The sequence below is a fragment of the Oratosquilla oratoria genome, chromosome 28 (assembly GCF_046742065.1).
Source record: "Oratosquilla oratoria isolate Oo_2021 chromosome 28, ASM4674206v1, whole genome shotgun sequence".
NCBI lineage: Eukaryota > Metazoa > Arthropoda > Malacostraca > Stomatopoda > Squillidae > Oratosquilla > Oratosquilla oratoria.
In genome coordinates, this window is record NC_134804.1 from 50,143,778 (window position 1) to 50,161,100 (window position 17,323).

General features: G+C 41.4%; 1 protein-coding gene across 5 annotated transcripts in view; it reads left to right on the plus strand.

The window, feature by feature from the left end:
• Positions 1-17,323, plus strand: part of LOC143040416 (semaphorin 5c-like) — a 168,746-nt gene that overhangs the window by 136,134 nt on the left and 15,289 nt on the right. For all 5 annotated transcript variants that reach the window (XM_076211475.1, XM_076211478.1, XM_076211474.1 and 2 more), the window contains 2 exons: positions 12,040-12,139; positions 16,799-17,005. In XM_076211475.1, coding sequence (XP_076067590.1) covers positions 12,040-12,139; positions 16,799-17,005 — 307 coding nt within the window. The remainder of the gene's footprint in view (positions 1-12,039; positions 12,140-16,798; positions 17,006-17,323) is intronic.

Sequence of the window (17,323 nt, forward strand, 5' to 3'; positions counted from 1 at the left end):
ACTTTTTTTCAGTTATGTCCGCTGGGTTTTCTCCTAAGATTGTTTCTGAATTATGGAGTTTTCTTTATTCAATTTCACTTATATGTCTATATCGGTTTTTATCTGCTTAATTAGGTATTTCTTTGTTTTAATCTAATTTTACTTATTCATTTTCTCGTCTATATATCTTTATTGTGTCCATGAGTATCTATATATTAGTATATTCATTGACTTATCAATTTATCTAATGAACTGTAGTATCTATTTACTTGATCGTTTCTTTACAAAATATAGACAAAAAAAAGCAGAATTTGACCTCAACAAGCTAGAGCTGTGACTGAGACGAAACAGAATGTTTGCGTATTTTTCAAGATATAGACAAAAAATATAACAACAACAACAACTACAATAACAAAAAATGATAATAATAAAGCAAAAAACAAAACAAAAAAAAAACCGGAAACTTACCCCTTCATGCTTTGGCTGGGAAATCATCAGTAACGTTAACTTATCCCAGACCACCAGGAATCAACAAAACACCCAAAGGTCAAATTGTATGGCCAACCCCTCCCCCAGAAAAAAAGAAACAGAAAATGGGATGTTTGACCTCGCTTCTGATCCTCACATGACCTTCTGACCAATCATCAAAGCCCTGTCATTGAAGACAAACAAGAAACTGATCATGTTCAGAAAATTGCCAGGCACTGAACATAAGAACATAAGAACATAAGAAATAAAGGAGACTGCAAAAGACCATAAGGCCTACACTAGGCAGCTCCCTATCCATCACCACCTGTCATCCCTATCCATAAAGTTGTCTAATCGTTTTTTAAAACAACTGATAGTTTCAGCGCTTACTACATGGTTACCAAGTTTATTCCATTCATCGATCACCCTATTAGTAAACCAATTCTTGCCTATTTCCTTCTTAAATCTGATAGAAACACTCATCACTGTATTCAGACAACTCACAAGAAATACACTTAGCTTTTTGTCCACAGAAGTATAATACCCAGCAATGACGAGGATAGATAGACATCTTACAAACTATAGAAAATGAAGAATTGTAAGTAACGACTGGTTGCATTTAGCTTTTTGTCCACAGAAGTATAATACCCAGCAATGACGAGGATAGATAGACATCTTACAAACTATAGAAAATGAAGAATTGTAAGTAACGACTGGTTGCATTGAACGAATACGAATGGAATATCTACATTCAGAAACGCAAATCCATTTCATAGAGCATCACAAGAGAATAATATACATGCAGTTCTACACAAAAGCCTTCAGACCATCCACCCCTTACACTAAATCACAAAAAAAACGCAATAAAAAGTAAAAACTATCAACATTTCAACATTCTCAAACAAACTGCACCAGCATCTCACATCCATGCATAAAACCCAGATCACACAAAACAAGCGCACCAAAAAATAGACCTCCAGATTCTTTTATTCACAAAACTTTCTCAAAACCTCCACCCAACTGAGAAATCATTCGGAAGACAAGACCCACGTTTGCGACTCTGCGTTCAGGTCACCACCTCCTCCCCCCAAAGAACGTCAACAAAGAATCGATCTGGCAGAGCTCCAGCTACCCCACACAAGACGCAAAGAACCTCTTTTCTACTCTGACCTACTCTCACCCTACCCAGACAACTACGCAAAATCTTTTCTGTGAATTATTTGAGGGTCGAACCGGTGGTCGTGGACGGTTACCTTGGGGGCTGCGGGTGTCCAGTAATAGAGACCTGGGGCAACGGATTGAGTGAGTGGTTGATTTACTTACTAATTTAGTTATTCTTTATTTATTCATTTTGTTTATCCATGTATCTATTTATTCATCTATTTATTTATTTTTTAAATTTATTTATCTATTCATTATTACTTTATTCGTTTACTTATTCTTTCGTTTATTTATGTATTTGTTTCTTTATGTGTTAATTTGTGTACGTATTTATGTATTTATTAATTTGTTTCTTTATTCTTGTGTGAGAAGAAAATTGATTTAATAAATTTTACTCTCCCGTGTAGAGTAATGCGTACGCCCCACAGATGGGCAATTCGGTTCTTTAGGTGGGGGCAAGAGGCTTTTTAATTAGGGCAATTAAGGGCAACTAAGGAAATCTGGGTCAATTTTTTTTTTTATTAAATTTGTTTTGTTTTTTATTTTTCATTGATGCCTTGTTCTTTTGAAGTGGTTTTAAACCAGGGTTTTATGCATTTTTGGCTCAAGGGGAGTTTGTTTTTCGAATGATAAGAATTGTGTATCACCACATGGGGGACACATCAGAAATTTAAAGGTGATTAGATGATCCATGCCCACCCCCCCCCCCCAAAAAAAAAAAAAAAAAAAAAAAAAAAAAAAAAAAAAAAAAAAAAAAAAAAAAAAAGAGAGAGAGAGAGAGAGAGAGAGAGAGAGAGAGAGAGAGAGAGAGAGAGAGAGAGAGAGAGAGAGAGAGAGAGAGAGAGAGAGAGAGAGAACCTCTGATAGATATTTACTATACCTGAGACATGGGGCAAAGAATAAAACATAATCATTCTTTAATGATCAAAACAAGCACCACTCGAGTCTATCCACGTAAGAGGTTTTAAATAGGGTTAGTCAGAATTTCATAAACCCGTTGCATATTCTATTGAATCATAATATTTTGACGTCAACAATATTAATGTCAATGGACGCGTTCATACACAGCCGCGCAGTTTTTTTTCTTGAGGATGCCGTACCGCCGCGGTTTCCGCGCGGTTCAAACCGCTAGTGTGAACAGGGTCTAAGATTTCCAGAATGAGGCCAAGTGCAAATTGGAAAAAAGAAAGAAGAAAAAAGAAAAAGAAAGAAAAAAGAAAAATAAAGAAAAAAAAGAGAAAAAAGAAAGGAAGAAAAAAGAAAAAAAGAAAGAGAAAAGTAAAAGAAAGAAAAAAGAAAAAAGAAAAAGAAAAAAGAAAAGAGGAGACAATATGACCAGGTGTTGCATGGGTTTGTTGAGTATGGAACTTTCTCCAGTCCCCTGCGCAACACATAGAGAAGCATAACCAGCCAGATAAGTGGCGATCTGAACCACAGACAATCTAGGTCAACTTTAAACAAGGATTAGGCGTTTGCGTGACTTTGACAAGGCTTAGGCGTTTGCGTGACTATGATGAATCATATTATTACTGGGGAGAGTATTACGTTAAAGGTATACGCCCGTCAGAGGTCGTCACATTGGGCTATTTTACCTCCAACCTCCGATTCATCGGCGGTACGATCTCGCCTACCTCCAGCATTTTTTTTTCCGCCGTAAAATCACTTTGGTATCTAGTATTTTGTTGTTCTCAGCAATTTACGTAGAATGTCAATTGATGTGTTGGAGGAAAAATATTTTCCTCCAGCATATAAGATTACTTCCCGAAAGCTGTGGGCTGTAAATTTGCTCCGACAGTCGGAGGAAAAATAGCCCAGTGTGATAACGCCTTCGATAACTGTGGGTAGTAATAAATATACAAGATATGATAACGACAAAGAATTGTAGCGATTCCAATAGAGATGTAACGATATTGACAATATGTTATGATAATATCAATAATTGTTGGGGATAATAATGATAATGATAATAACAGATAATGAAGACAATGATGGCAAGACTGATAATAATGATAGTTAATAATGACAAAAGCTATGATATTCATAATAATGATAATAAAGATAATGTAATGATGATTATAATAATGATAACTAGAAAATTGTATGATAGTGATCATGATAACAATGATGATAATAATGATAATGAAATTGATCAAGATAAAGATAATGATATGACAATGATAGTAATGATAAGAATGATATTGACGATAACGATAATATTGGTAATAATGATGAAACACACACACACACACACACACACACACACACACACACACACACACACACACACACACACACACACACACACACACACACACACGCACACACGCATTTCACATAGATGAGCCATATATGAGCTCATAGCTCTCATATGGGATGGAACTAGCTGTCGATCACGAGTCCAACACGTAATCCAAGAACACAAAAAAATCACACACACATCGGACCTCATGAACTATGGGAGTCTCATCCGGGAGGGTAATAGCTGTCGATCACGAGCCCAGCATGCATTCCAAGCGCATGATGAATCATATATCCAAAACAAACGAGGTGGCTAAGCTTGAGCGTCATACCAACCATACCATAACTCGTTTTAGCGCGAACATACCAGCCATACCAGTGATGCCTTATCTTACATACCAACTTGTAGCTAAGACGCTTTGGCTTACGCGTCTGCGTTGTTCCATTTCCGTCTCTCACTTGCGATACCAAACTCTCCTCATCGTACCAAAACTCGACCCGATCCTAGGTACTCTCTCTTCTATACCATAAGGCCGCTGACATACCAACCACCCTCCAGCCCCATACCAACCATGCCTGAGCCACTGAGTGCATACCAACTAACCTCCCACTACCTCACCCTACCGCAACCAGTTCTGACGCTCCCGGTGGGCAAGTACCTCATGCCGGCCATACCACTACCAATTCTTGTGTACATGTTAAGAGGAGACCAGCGTCTCCCGTCCTCTCTCCCTCTCTCACTTCCTCTCCCTCTCCCCCATTTTTTCCTCCTCCTCCTCCTCCTCTTACGTCTCCTTCTTTTCCTTTTCCCCCTCCTCCTCCCCTTATGTCTCCTCTTCCTTTTCCTCCTCCTCCTCCTCCTCCTCTTATGTCTCCTCTTCCTTTTCCTCCTTTTCCTCCTCCTCCTCCTCCTCCTCCATTTACGTCTCCTGCACTTCCTTTTCCTCCTCCTGCTTCGTCTCCTCCTCCTCCTACTTCTCCTCTTACGTCTCCTTCTCTTCCTTTTCCTCCTCCTTCTCCTCCTTCTCCTTCTCCTCCTCCTTCTCCTCCTCCTTCTCCTCCTCCTCCTACTCTTCCTCCTCCTCCTCCTCTTTCGTCTCTTATTTATCATCCTTTCCTTCTTCATCCTTCTCCTTTTCATTCTTTCATTTTATTTCTTCATCTCCTTCACCTTCTACCTCTTCACCGCCTCCTCCTCCTTGTCTTCTCCTTCACATCCTACCTCTTCACTACCTCCTCCACTTTCCTCTCCTCCTTCTTCGCCTCTTCCTTACCCCCTCCTCCAAACACCTCCTTTTCCACCTCCTCCTCCTCTTACTCCTCCTCCTCTCGCTTCATCTCCTCCTTCGCTTCCTCCTCCTCCGCTCTTCTTTTCCACTACTCTCCGGTAGCGTAACTGTAAAAACACTGATCTCACATTCGCTTAGTCGTGGGTTCGAATCCCGCACTTTTCTCCGATTCCCAGCAGTGACTGCTCCCTGACGCAGCAGTCCCTGAGGCACATAGTGCAAAGGTGGCAACTTCGGCCGTAGCTACTCAGCGCCTCCTGGCGTAGGCTTCTCGCGTTCTCCTCTGTTACAGAAATGAATAAATTAATCAATAAATAAACAAATGAATAAATAAAAATATAAATGAATCAATAAATTAATATATGATAAATGCACAAATAAATAGATAAAGAAATAGATGAAATAAGTAAATGGATGTATAACTAACTAAATAAATGATTAGATAAATAAATTGATAAATATATAAAAAACCTGACAGGACTTTGGGCCCGAGTTCGAGCCTCGGCGGCTGACGTTGGAGTAAAGGCTCTGGCCTACGGTTTTGTTGTGACTAAACATCTTCCTCTTGTCACTGAAAATCCTCACCCTCACCCCCTCCTCCTCCCCACCACTCCCCTCCACCGCCGCCATCCACGAGTCAGTGATTTTTGAACGAGGCTGTACGGGTAGATGACCTAAGAAAAAAGTGATGATGATGATGATGATGGTGGCGGTGATGACAGTGATGATGATGATGATGGTAGTGGTGGTGATGATGATGATGATGATGATGGTAGTGGTGATGATGGTGATGGTGATGATGGTGATGATGATGATGATAGTGGTGGTGATGATGGTGGTGATGATGATGATGATGATGATGGTGGCGGTGATGACGATGATGATGATGGTAGTGATGACGATGATGATGGTGGTGATGGTGATGATGATGTTAAAAATTAGTAATTATGATTTGACTAGGGTCACTTGAGTCAGTACGAGTCACAAGGGACTATGGTACTCGTGACGTTCATGTTCTTGGTAGTTACAAGTAGTGCAAGTAGTTACAACCAGTTACAAGTAGCCTATTGGTACCGTTAGACACACCGTTAGGACATGTTGAGATAATATATAGTGATCATTCTGTTATTTTTCTGTTTGTTTATTGTGAATCATTATTTATTTTATTAATATATTTTCTTTATTTATTTGTTTATTTATTATTTTTTCCGCATCCGACCTAGTTATGGACCAAAAGGTCTCCTGTCGGTATGCTCTTCATATGTAATATACTGTATATGTATATATATATATATATATATATATATATATATATATATATATCTGATAATTTTTATGACAGTTGCATGTAGGATTCGAACCCACTGCTTTCGGCCACCCGTAAGATTACCTTCACAGAGCCTTAACCCACTAAGCTTACGGGTGGCCAAAAGCAATGGGTTCGATTGTCATAAAAATTATCAGATTGAAGTCGCTGTTATTAGCGAATTTCTCTCTCTCTCTCTCTCTCTCTATATATATATATATATATATATATATATATATATATATATATATATATATATATATAGTATGTATGTGTGTGTGTATTAAGGTACAGTTTTTCACTTGATTAACATTATACACAGTAGAGCGAGTGAGCATTGTGGGACACAGTTCACCCAACTCGCCTTTGAAGAGATAGCCAACTCGCCTATTTATGCCGTTTTGGGATTTATGGGCCCGCACCCATTCGCCGAATATTGATGATTCTTCCCACAGTTCATTCGCAACAAGAACCATACTTACACACTCAGCATTTCACCTTAACAAGTCAGATTAAGTCACTACGATGAGGCTGCATCGTCCCATAGAGGGACAGGCCGATGGTCCTGCAGTAGCCTCTCAGGGTGAATACTTGTATATGTTTGTTTCTGTACTATTCAGAAAATGTTTTCCAAATCTTTCGCACGGGTCCTGTGTTACTAAAAGATCTGGATTTCTGTTTCTGAAAATTGATATGGAAAAGGACTGGTTCGGAAATTTAATCTTTACTGAATTAATGTGGAACTGCTTTTGTGTCACGGGTTGGAAGTATAAGGAAGAGAGAAGTTACCATTTGTTAGCTCTCTTTATGGGAAACAATGAAAGAGTGCGGGGTGATCTAATAGAGGTGTTCAAGTGGATCAAAGGCTTTAACAAGGGTGACGCAAATTCATCATATTAAGACAACAGGGCTGGACTCGCAGTAATGGATTTAAATTGGACAAATTTAGATTCAAGAAGGAAATAGGGAAGAATTGGTTTACTAATAGGGTGGTCAACGAATGGAATAGACTTAGTAACCATGTAGTGAGCGCTGAATCTATCGGTTGTTTTTAAGAAACTGTTAGACAACTTTATGGATGGGGATGACAGGTGGTAATGGACATGGAACTGCTTAGTGTAGGCCTTATGGTCTCTTGCAGTCTCCTTCATTCTTATGTAAGATGGAGAGATCTCGTACACGATCCCGGGGACCGTGTGCCTGTCCCGGTTGAATGGGGTGGTTGGGAGATGCTCCTCTCTGACGTACGGCTCGCTGGACCACCACTTCTTAAAGATGTTCGTTGGTGGCGTCAACACTTAGCTAGAACTAATTAAACAAATATGTATAATAAATAACTAATGATTATCATCAATAGGAATGTTTGTCCATCACTACAGAGAACGATACAGGAATGTATTATGGTGTTGTCTAACACGTCTATTAAACATCACAATTGATAATAGACCGATCAACTGTGAATCACAAGCGTGTAAGTGTCCATTGGACCAACAATCTAGTCAATTCTACGTACATTCAATGCAATTGCCAGATGACAGATAATTGCACATGCGCGTCAAGTCGGTTTTGGGCTTCTGCGCATGCGTTGCCTTCAAGTTCAGCTGATTATCACACTGGGCTATTTTTTCCAGCCCACGGCTCTGGAAGAACGTCGAGTCCCGTCCAAGGACAGCAAAGGGGTTATTACACTGGGCTTCCAGGGACTTCACCAGCGTCGACAGTCGAGAGTTCGTTTGAGTAAAAACGACCTCGGTTACGGTGTTTTATTTATCAAATCTCCAAATATCAAATCATCTTTTTGTCATATATATAGCAAAGCTGAGTGAGGAACTAAGATCGTAAACCTATACGAATATCAGACATACTATTGAAATGTCCTTCGAGAAGTATAGAATTTCCGTAAGCGAAGTCACATTCTAGTTATGCAAATGGAGGTTGGAGGTTGGAGGTAGGATGTCGGAGGAAAAATAGCCCAGTGTGATAGCCCCCCTTGATGGATCATTAGTTGCAGTCCGGCGAGTCTCTCGGAAGCGCCGGCACGCGCGCGCGCGCGAGGTGGGCGCCGTCGTGCCGCGACGCCGCCGCCGCCGCCCACCCGGTCGCCGCGCCGTGGGCTGTGCCGCCGAGCGCCCGCGCCATCTAGTTTTGGCCAACCGACAAAAGTGGACACTGGACAAGCTTGTGCGCTTGTTTGTACAAGCAAGTGTGTGTGTGTGTGTGTGTGTGTGTGTGTGTGTGTGTGTGTGTGTGTGTGTGTGTGTGTGTGTGTGTGTGTGTGTGTGTGTGTGTGCGTGCGTGTATATTTGTGTGTTTATGTGTGTGTGTGTATCTGTGTTCATGTGTGTGTGTATATGTTGTGTGTGTGTGTGTGTTCATGTGTGTATGTTACGTATACGCGCGCTCGTTTCCCCCGTTTATATACATCATGCGCATTACCATCATTTCTGTCATCACCACAACACCGGCAACGCGTTCGTCATCACCATCAACACCACAAACACCATTACAAGAACTCTCCTAAATATGTCACCTCTATTGACACCACCGTCATACCAACTTATATAATTACCACCACCAGTACCACCACCTACATAATTACCACCACATCCGTCACTTTCACGTTACGTCCGACAATACTCCGGGGTGCAAGTAATTCGGTGGATTGATTTAGCGTCACACATGAAGGGCCATTTGCACGGTCAAACGGTTTGTCAAACGTGTTTGACAACCAAATACCCCATCCACACAGTCAAACGTCACTTCAAAAAAATTATTTGACAAATCTGGTTTGACAAATCGGGTTTTGACAAATCTTGCTCGACAAACCAGGTTGACAAACCGGGCTGGCAAACGTGTTTTGGCAAATTGGGTTTGACAACCCGGTTTGTCAAGCCCTATTTGTCAAACCCGGTTTGTCAAACGACGGGTACCTGGAAGATATGGTAATTTGATCCGGACGTAAGAAAGAATCCTCGCCACAGCACGTGCCCTAATGTCCGGCGTGACATGTCCTCAAAGGCGCACACGACTCCTGATGACATCATGTTCAACCACAGAGTCCTTTAATCCCTTGTCACCAGCCTTCCTGCCTTCCAGCTGCTTCCCGTGCAACAGCTGCATTGACCCCTCAGCTCCTTGAGGGCCAGCAACGTGACCCAGAGCAGCTGCGAGGCAGGAGACGGGTTGTCACCGAAGCCCTATCGAAGCGAGGAAGTGATCTGGAGACACGGGCTGTGAACTGAGTCCAAGCAAGGGGACAGATGTCCTTCCAGGGTCCATCCCGACTCCCGGCCTGCCTGGCCCGGCCGCATCAACCTTTCCCTCATCCAGGACGCGCGGAGGTCTCCAGCGAGCCCGATCGTGTCTGCTTGAGCATTCCTTCCCCGTGCTCGCCGTTCAGATGGGGTCGAGTCCTCCGCCGGGCCTCCTGGGTTCAAGTTGGCGTCGGAGATGCCAGAAGAGCTTCTTGGCAGCCGGAAACCTCGTATGCCTACGGGACTTTTGTCGCCCCAAGCTCACTGTATTCTAACTCGTTGTTATCTGAGAGAGAATGGCCAAACTTTTCGCTTAAAGCATTCGCTGCATTAACGTTCTATTTAACCCAAATAAGATATCTGGCGTTGGCAAAGGTCAACCCACGTCACTATGCCGCTATTCTTATAAACGAATAAAAGAAATATATAGGAAGTACAAAATAAACAGTTTGAAAGCGAAGGCTTTATTGAGCTTTTTCCAACTTTGGAAACGAGGAATGCAAACTCTAAATACTCCTCAACTTTGTACTTGGAAAGGCATAGATCGAAACGCTGTGCCACTTGCTTATGTATAAGTTCCGGCTATATGGGCATGTGGCACGTTCCTATGATGTTGATCCTATTCAGCGTTGTCTCCACAAGAGACGACCCGGTGTATGTCGATCAAACCTGACGAGAACTGTCTGGAATGCTATATGGGGTTTTACTCCCATGAGGAGTGACCACACCCCCCCCCCCACACACCCACACCCACACACCCCATCGTCTGCTCCCAATTGATGATGATGCGATGTGACATTCCCTCGGTATTGAGGGAGTTGAGCAACTGGCTCAATCTCTAACCCCCTCTCTTGTAGACTTAGCTGGAAAAATGTGGAAGGTTTGGGTCGACTACAATATTACATCTATCAGACTTGAATACACTTCGAACGAGGAATGACGGGAAGGGGAGGAGAAGAGGGTGAAGCAGGAGGAAGAGGAGGAGGAGGAGGAACACAAAAGAAGAACAAAGAACAGCAGGTCTACTGGCCCTAACGCGGCTGTTTGTGTTTACTATATTAAGCTACAGTTAAGAAAACAGGGCAACTGGGTGATAGAATATGAACTAACACTACTGCTACCACTATGAGGAGGAGGAGGTATGGGAGGATGCAGACGGAGCGACAGGATGAGGTGGGTTCGAGGCAGGGAAGAAGGGGAAAAAAAAAGGAAGGTTTTTGGGTAAGAAGAGAGCCGGAAGGCGAATGTCTGCCGCTGTTGAAAGGGTCTTGACACGCCTTCCCCTCCTCCTCGGTAACACTCTCACCTTCACCCGCACTCTTCGTCACTCTTCCTTTCCATCCATCTCAGATGAAAAGAGACAAACGGAGAGAGAGAGAGAGGTGTAGAGAAGTAGAGAGGTATAGAGACAGAAAAAAGAGAGATAGAGAGAGAGAGAAGAGGAGAGAGAGAGAGAAGAGGAGAGAGAGAGAGAGAAGAGGAGAGAGAGAGAGAGAAGAGGAGAGAGAGAGAGAGAAGAGGAGAGAGAGAGAGAGAAGAGGAGAGAGAGAGAGAGAAGAGGAGAGAGAGAGAGAGAAGAGGAGAGAGAGAGAGAGAGAGAGAGAGAGAGAAGAGGAGAGAGAGAGAGAGAGAGAGAGAGAGAGAGAGAGAGTAGTGGAGAGAGAGAGAGAGAGAGAGAGAGAAAGAGAGAGAGAGAGAAGAGGAGAGAGAGAGAGAGAGAGAGAGAGGGGAGAGTGGTAGAGAATATGTATTACGTATAATATACTAAGCATTGCTTTGAGTAACATATTTTCATGGCAAGCGTTCAACTACCACTGTGATGACAGAAATTATTGTTGATGTTATTACTACTTTATTATTATCATTATTGTTATTATATATATATATATATATATATATATATATATATATATATATATATATATATATATATATATATATATATATATGAAGAAACAAGGGCACAAGAGGACAAAATCTCCACCCCTTTTGTAATTGATCTTAACTGGATCCTAACTTCATTATTCTGTAATTCAAAGATTTTGTAATGAAGATTAAAATATGCACATGTGTGTGTGTACACTACACAAGATGTATCTGGTTTGATATCGCGCGGTTTGCAATTTTGTGTCAATGTACACGCTGCGGACAAATTCCCACTTTTTTTTTTTTTATTTTTTTTATTTTTTTTTTTTTTTAAGGAATTTAACTTCCTTGCGACGGCAATTATGACCTTGAGAGTGGTCAAGCGACTGTAAAGGGTCATTTACATGGCCAATTAGGTCAATACAATTAGGTATTTGCAGTGGACTTCAACTAATCCTTTCTTCTTCTTGACTTTCAGAGCTCGTGAGGGAGATGGACCGCTTCGGAGTGGCTGGCATCAGCAATTACACCGAACTTCTCTTCGATCCCACGAACTATCAGCTAATCGTTGGCGCCAGGTATGTAGACACCTCAGAGTAAAGAGGCTCATCACACTGGGCTATTTTTCCTCCAACCTCCGATTAATCGGCGGTACCACCCACCTCCAGAACTTACTCCGCCGTAAAATCACCATGGTAAATTATTTTATTTTGTCAAAAAAACAAAAAAAAAAAAAACAAAAAAAAACATGGAATGTCATTTGACTTGCTGGAGGAAGATCATTTTCCTCCAGCATATCAGATTCCTTCCCGAAGGCTGCGGGCTGCAAATCTGCTCCAACAGTCGGAGGAAAAATAGCCCAGTGTGATAACACCTTAAGCATATTTTTAAGAAACCGATCGAATTCCCATTGGCTACACAGCCAGGCAGTGAAGAAGCCCTAAGTACGATAGCTTACGAATAACATTGGTATTTTACGAGGCCTTCATGAACTTGTAGGGAATTCACTTCAGCAATGTGACCTAACTTGTCCGGGATTAGGTCAACCATTTTTATCATAAAACTGTAACACAGAGTGTTGGTTGGCAGGGCGCTGTGTGTACTGAGATTTCATTGAGAAAATACTTGATTTCTTCACTGTATATCATCCATCGTAGCCAAAACAAAATCTACAAAGTATCCTCGATGGCCGAGCGGGTTAGAGCGTCGCTACTTGCGGCGGAGGTCGAGGTGACGGCGGTTCGAACCCTGCCACCGGCGAGTTGGACCAAGGGCATGGTTCATTAGATTCCACGCTACAAAGTCCTCTGTAAGGGGCATCGTCCACGCCTCCCGATAAGGGGAGTTCGCGACGGCGAGCCGGATCTTAGAATATGCCAACGTGTGAAGGGTGTTGGTGGGCTTGGTGGATTAAAAGATGCACACACAAGGGCTTAGAATAACATTATCTAGCCCATACCTCGCTCAGAAGGGCTGCCTCACTTGAACACCGTTGTGATAAATAAAGATCTCGGGAGGAAGACGAAATGAAGATTAAACTTGTTCACCAAAAAGGTTATTCAGTGAAATAGATTTGAAACATTAAAACTTCGCTGACTTGGACCAAGTAGTGTACGAGTGTTGTCCACCACGGTCATGGATCATGTGATGGACTCGTGATCGACAGCTATTACCCTTCCCAATGAGAGCTTAATGTGTGTTTGTGTGTGTGTTTGTGTATGTGAGTTTGTGTGTGTGTGTGTTTGTGTATGTGTGTGTGTGTGTGTGTGTGTGTGTGTGTGTGTGTGTGTGTGTGAATATGTGTTCAGTCATCCATCCAAAATATCCCGGTGCTGCCATGGTTACACGTTGCTTCCCTCCCTCCACCCTTCCCTCCTCCCTCCTCCCTTCCCTCCCTCCACCCTCCTGTCTGCCTCAATAGCCGCCTCCGCCCCTCTGTGCATTTGGGCCGCCGCCCAGCTTGCTCCAGGACCGCCCGTTCCAGAGTGTCCGCTACAGTCTCGCCGCCCTCATGCGCGGTGGCGCCCCACCCCCCACACACACTCCCCGCCGACCCCTTCATGAAACGCCAGACCTTTTTATTCAGCTGAAGGATGGTGTCCTGGCCTGAACGGGATCTCAGACAATGGTGACCGTCCAGGGTGATGTCCTTCTCTTGGGCGATTTTTTTTTTTTTTTTTTTTTTTTTCCCACGTTGATTCTTGGCAGTGGTAGGTGTTAGCTAGGATTTGCTCGGTAATATATATATATATATATATATGTATATATATATATATATATATATATATATATATATATATATAATGTGTGTGTGTGTGTGTGTGTACACATATTATGTATGTATCTGCGTATTTATGCAGGAGATTCTCTCAAACGCAAGTTTTAGTAAAACTGACAGCTATTAACGCATTGCTATAGATTCTCTCAAACGCAATTTTTATTAAAACTGACGGCTATTACGCATTGCTAAACTTTCTTGTATTCTCAGTGTTTCCAATCCGCTTCCAGTTTATGTTTATGTGTGTGTGTGTGTGTGTGTGTGTGTGTGTGTGTGTGTGTGTGTGTGTGTGTGTGTGTGGACTTCATTCAAATGAAAGCTCATCAAGGGATAAGCTGTGTTTCGATCTATGATGACCCCGTGATATTCGGAATCAAGTCAAATCTCCTCACCTGAATGAACCCAGTTGGCAATTGTAGGAACAGAAGTCAATAAGATGTCTTACTATTGGTTCACGGATTAAGCCCCTGACACACCTACGCGACTAGAGTTCGTTTGAGTAGAAACGACTTAGGTTACAATTTTTAATTTTTTCGAATTTCCAAACGTCAAATCACCTTTGGGTCATACATAGAAACTGAATGAGGAACTAAGAGAAGTTGAACCTAGAATACGAATGTTAGACACACATTATTGAATTGTAGACTTAAGGAAATCTGGAATACTGTAGGCGAAGTCGTCTTCCAGGTTTTCAAACTCACAACATTTGACGAGAAGCGTGATAGTGTGACGAGAAGCGTGATAGTGTGACGAGGGATTTACATTCTCACCCAACATCTCACTCCCTCACAGTAGGACGTGAGAAACCTATGGGAGTGTAAAGCCCTGTCAATTGCCTCAAGACGTTGCGTTTTTTTAGACCGATGTCGGGTCGCCTCCCCGCCTGGCCAGGGGTGTCGGGAAGAGACATAGGAAGTTTGCAGCGAGTCCCGAGACTCGAACTCACGACCACCTGCTCACGAGTTCAATACGCTACCCTCTGATCGTTTTTATTTTATTCTGCTTTATTCTGTTTTGCTTAATTTTATCTTATTTAATTACTTTTATTTTATGCGGTAGATGTAATCTACTTTAATTCTATTTTATTTAATTTGATTTTATCTTATTTTGCTTTGTTCTATTCCATTTTATTTTAGTTAGTTTCCTTTCCTTAATTTCGTTTTATCGAATCTATTCAGTGTTTTGTAACTACAAGACTTTGATCTCGTACCTTCAACACTAAGACGAAGAATATTTAATTTTATTTATTTTATTTTTTATTTCTTATTTTTTATTTATTTTATTTTTATCATTATTTTTTTTTCAAAAAGACAAAACAAGTGAAGGTTGGGTACCCGCCTTGGACGGCCACCTCCCTTATAAGGGAAAGGAGACCTTTTGGTATATGTACGTATGTGTATATGTTTGCGTGTTTGTATGCATGCATATATGTATGCATGCATGTGTGCATGCGTGTATGTATGTATGCATGCGTGTATGTATGTATGCATGCGTGTATGTATACATATATGCGTGTATGTATATATGCTTGTATGTATGTGTGTACGTATGTATGCATGTATGTGTGTACGTATGTATGCATGTATGTATGCATGCGTGTATGTATGTATATATGCATATATGCTTGTATGTGTGTACGTATGTATGCATGTATATATGCATATATGCTTGTATGTGTGTACGTATGTATGCATGTATGTATGCATGCGTGTATGTATGTATATGTGCATGCATGTAAGTATGTACGTATGTATGCATGTATGTATGCATGCGTGTATGTATGTATATATGCATATATGCTTGTATGTATGCGTGTACGTATGTACATTTGACCCCTCACCTCTCACCTTCCCCATGGAAACTGTTTTTGTTATATGTTTATGTATCTATTTATTTATCTGTTAATTTATTTGATTTTACTTTTATATTTATTTATTCATTTATTCATCTATATACCTATATGTTTACCTGTTTATGTATATATTTGTTTATTCATTGTTTATTGTAACATTAAAGACATATATCGTTTATGGATGATCGAGGAAACTCATCCGAACTCGTCCGTTCGGCTGTAAAATGTCGCCCTTCCTTAACAGAGGCAAAGGGGAAGAAGAAAAAGAAATGGAAGAAGAAGAAATGGAAGAAGAAGAAGAAATGGAAGAAGAAGAAGAAAAAGAAATGGAAGAAGAAGAAAAAAAGAAGAAGAAGAAATGGAAGAAGAAGAAGAAGACATGCAAGAAGAAGAATAAGTGGAAGAAGAAATGGAAGAAGTGGAAGAAAAAGAAATAGAAGAGGAAATGGAAGAAGTGAAAGAAGAAAAAGAGAAAAAAGAAGAAGAAGAAGAAGAAGAATATGATGATGATGTTGAAGATGAAGAAAAGACAGAAAGAAAAAGAAAAGGAAGAAGAAGAAGAAGAAGAAAGAAAAAAAGAAAGGAAAAATAAGAAGGAGAAGATGATGATGGAGATCAAGAAGAAGAAGGATGGCTTCGCACCTCGCGTGGGCCAATGACTGCATCGTGTTTTATGCAGATTGTATGACAAGGACCTTATGGTGACATCCTTGCGAACCAAAGTCAGGCAGACTTGTCTCTATTAGAAAAAGAAAGAAAGAAATAAAGAAAGAAGAAGAAGAAAAGGAAGAAGATGAAGATGAGGAAGAAGAAGAACAAGAAGAGGAAGAAGAAAGAGGAAGAGGAAGAAGAGGAACAAAAGAAGAAAAAGAAGAAATTATGATAAGAAGAAAGAAGAAAAGGAAGAAGATGAAGATGAGGAAGAAGAAGAAGAGGAAGAAGAAAGAGGAAGAAGAGGAAGAAGAGGAACAAAAGAAGAAAAAGAAGAAGAAATGATAATAACAAGAAGAAAGAAGAAAAAATAGATATATAATATATACTGATAATTAATTTCTATGTCTCTGTCTTCAGGATATTTCTCTAACTGTTCTTTTCCTTTTGCCTCAGGGACCGAGTCTTCCGGTTGAGCCTGACGGGTCTTCAGCAGCTCGAGTCCTCAGACTGGTCGGCTAACCACTCCGTCGTGCGCTCCTGCTACCTCAAGGGGGGCAGTGACAGATACTGCCGCAATTATGTCCGCGTCCTGCACCTCTACGGGAACCGCATCCTTGCCTGCGGCACCTACGCTTGCTACCCTTTCTGCACGTGGAGAAAGTAAGTCCCCCTCTTTTCCTTTCCTCTCTCCTCTTATCTTACCTTACCTTCCCCTTACGTGGAGAAAGTAAGTTCCCCTCTTCTCCCTCTTCTCCTTTCCCTTCCCCTAACGTGGAGAAAAGTCGCTTTTCTCTCTCACCTCTCCTCCCCTCTTTTCCTTTCCCCTCCCCTCCTCTCCTCCCTTTCTTTTACCTTACCTTCCCCTTACGTGGAGAAAGTAAGTCCCTCTCTTTTCCTTTCCTCTCTCCTCCCTTTCCTTTACCTACTTACGTCCCCTTACGTGGAGAAAATAAGTCACTTTTCCTCCCATCTTTCCTA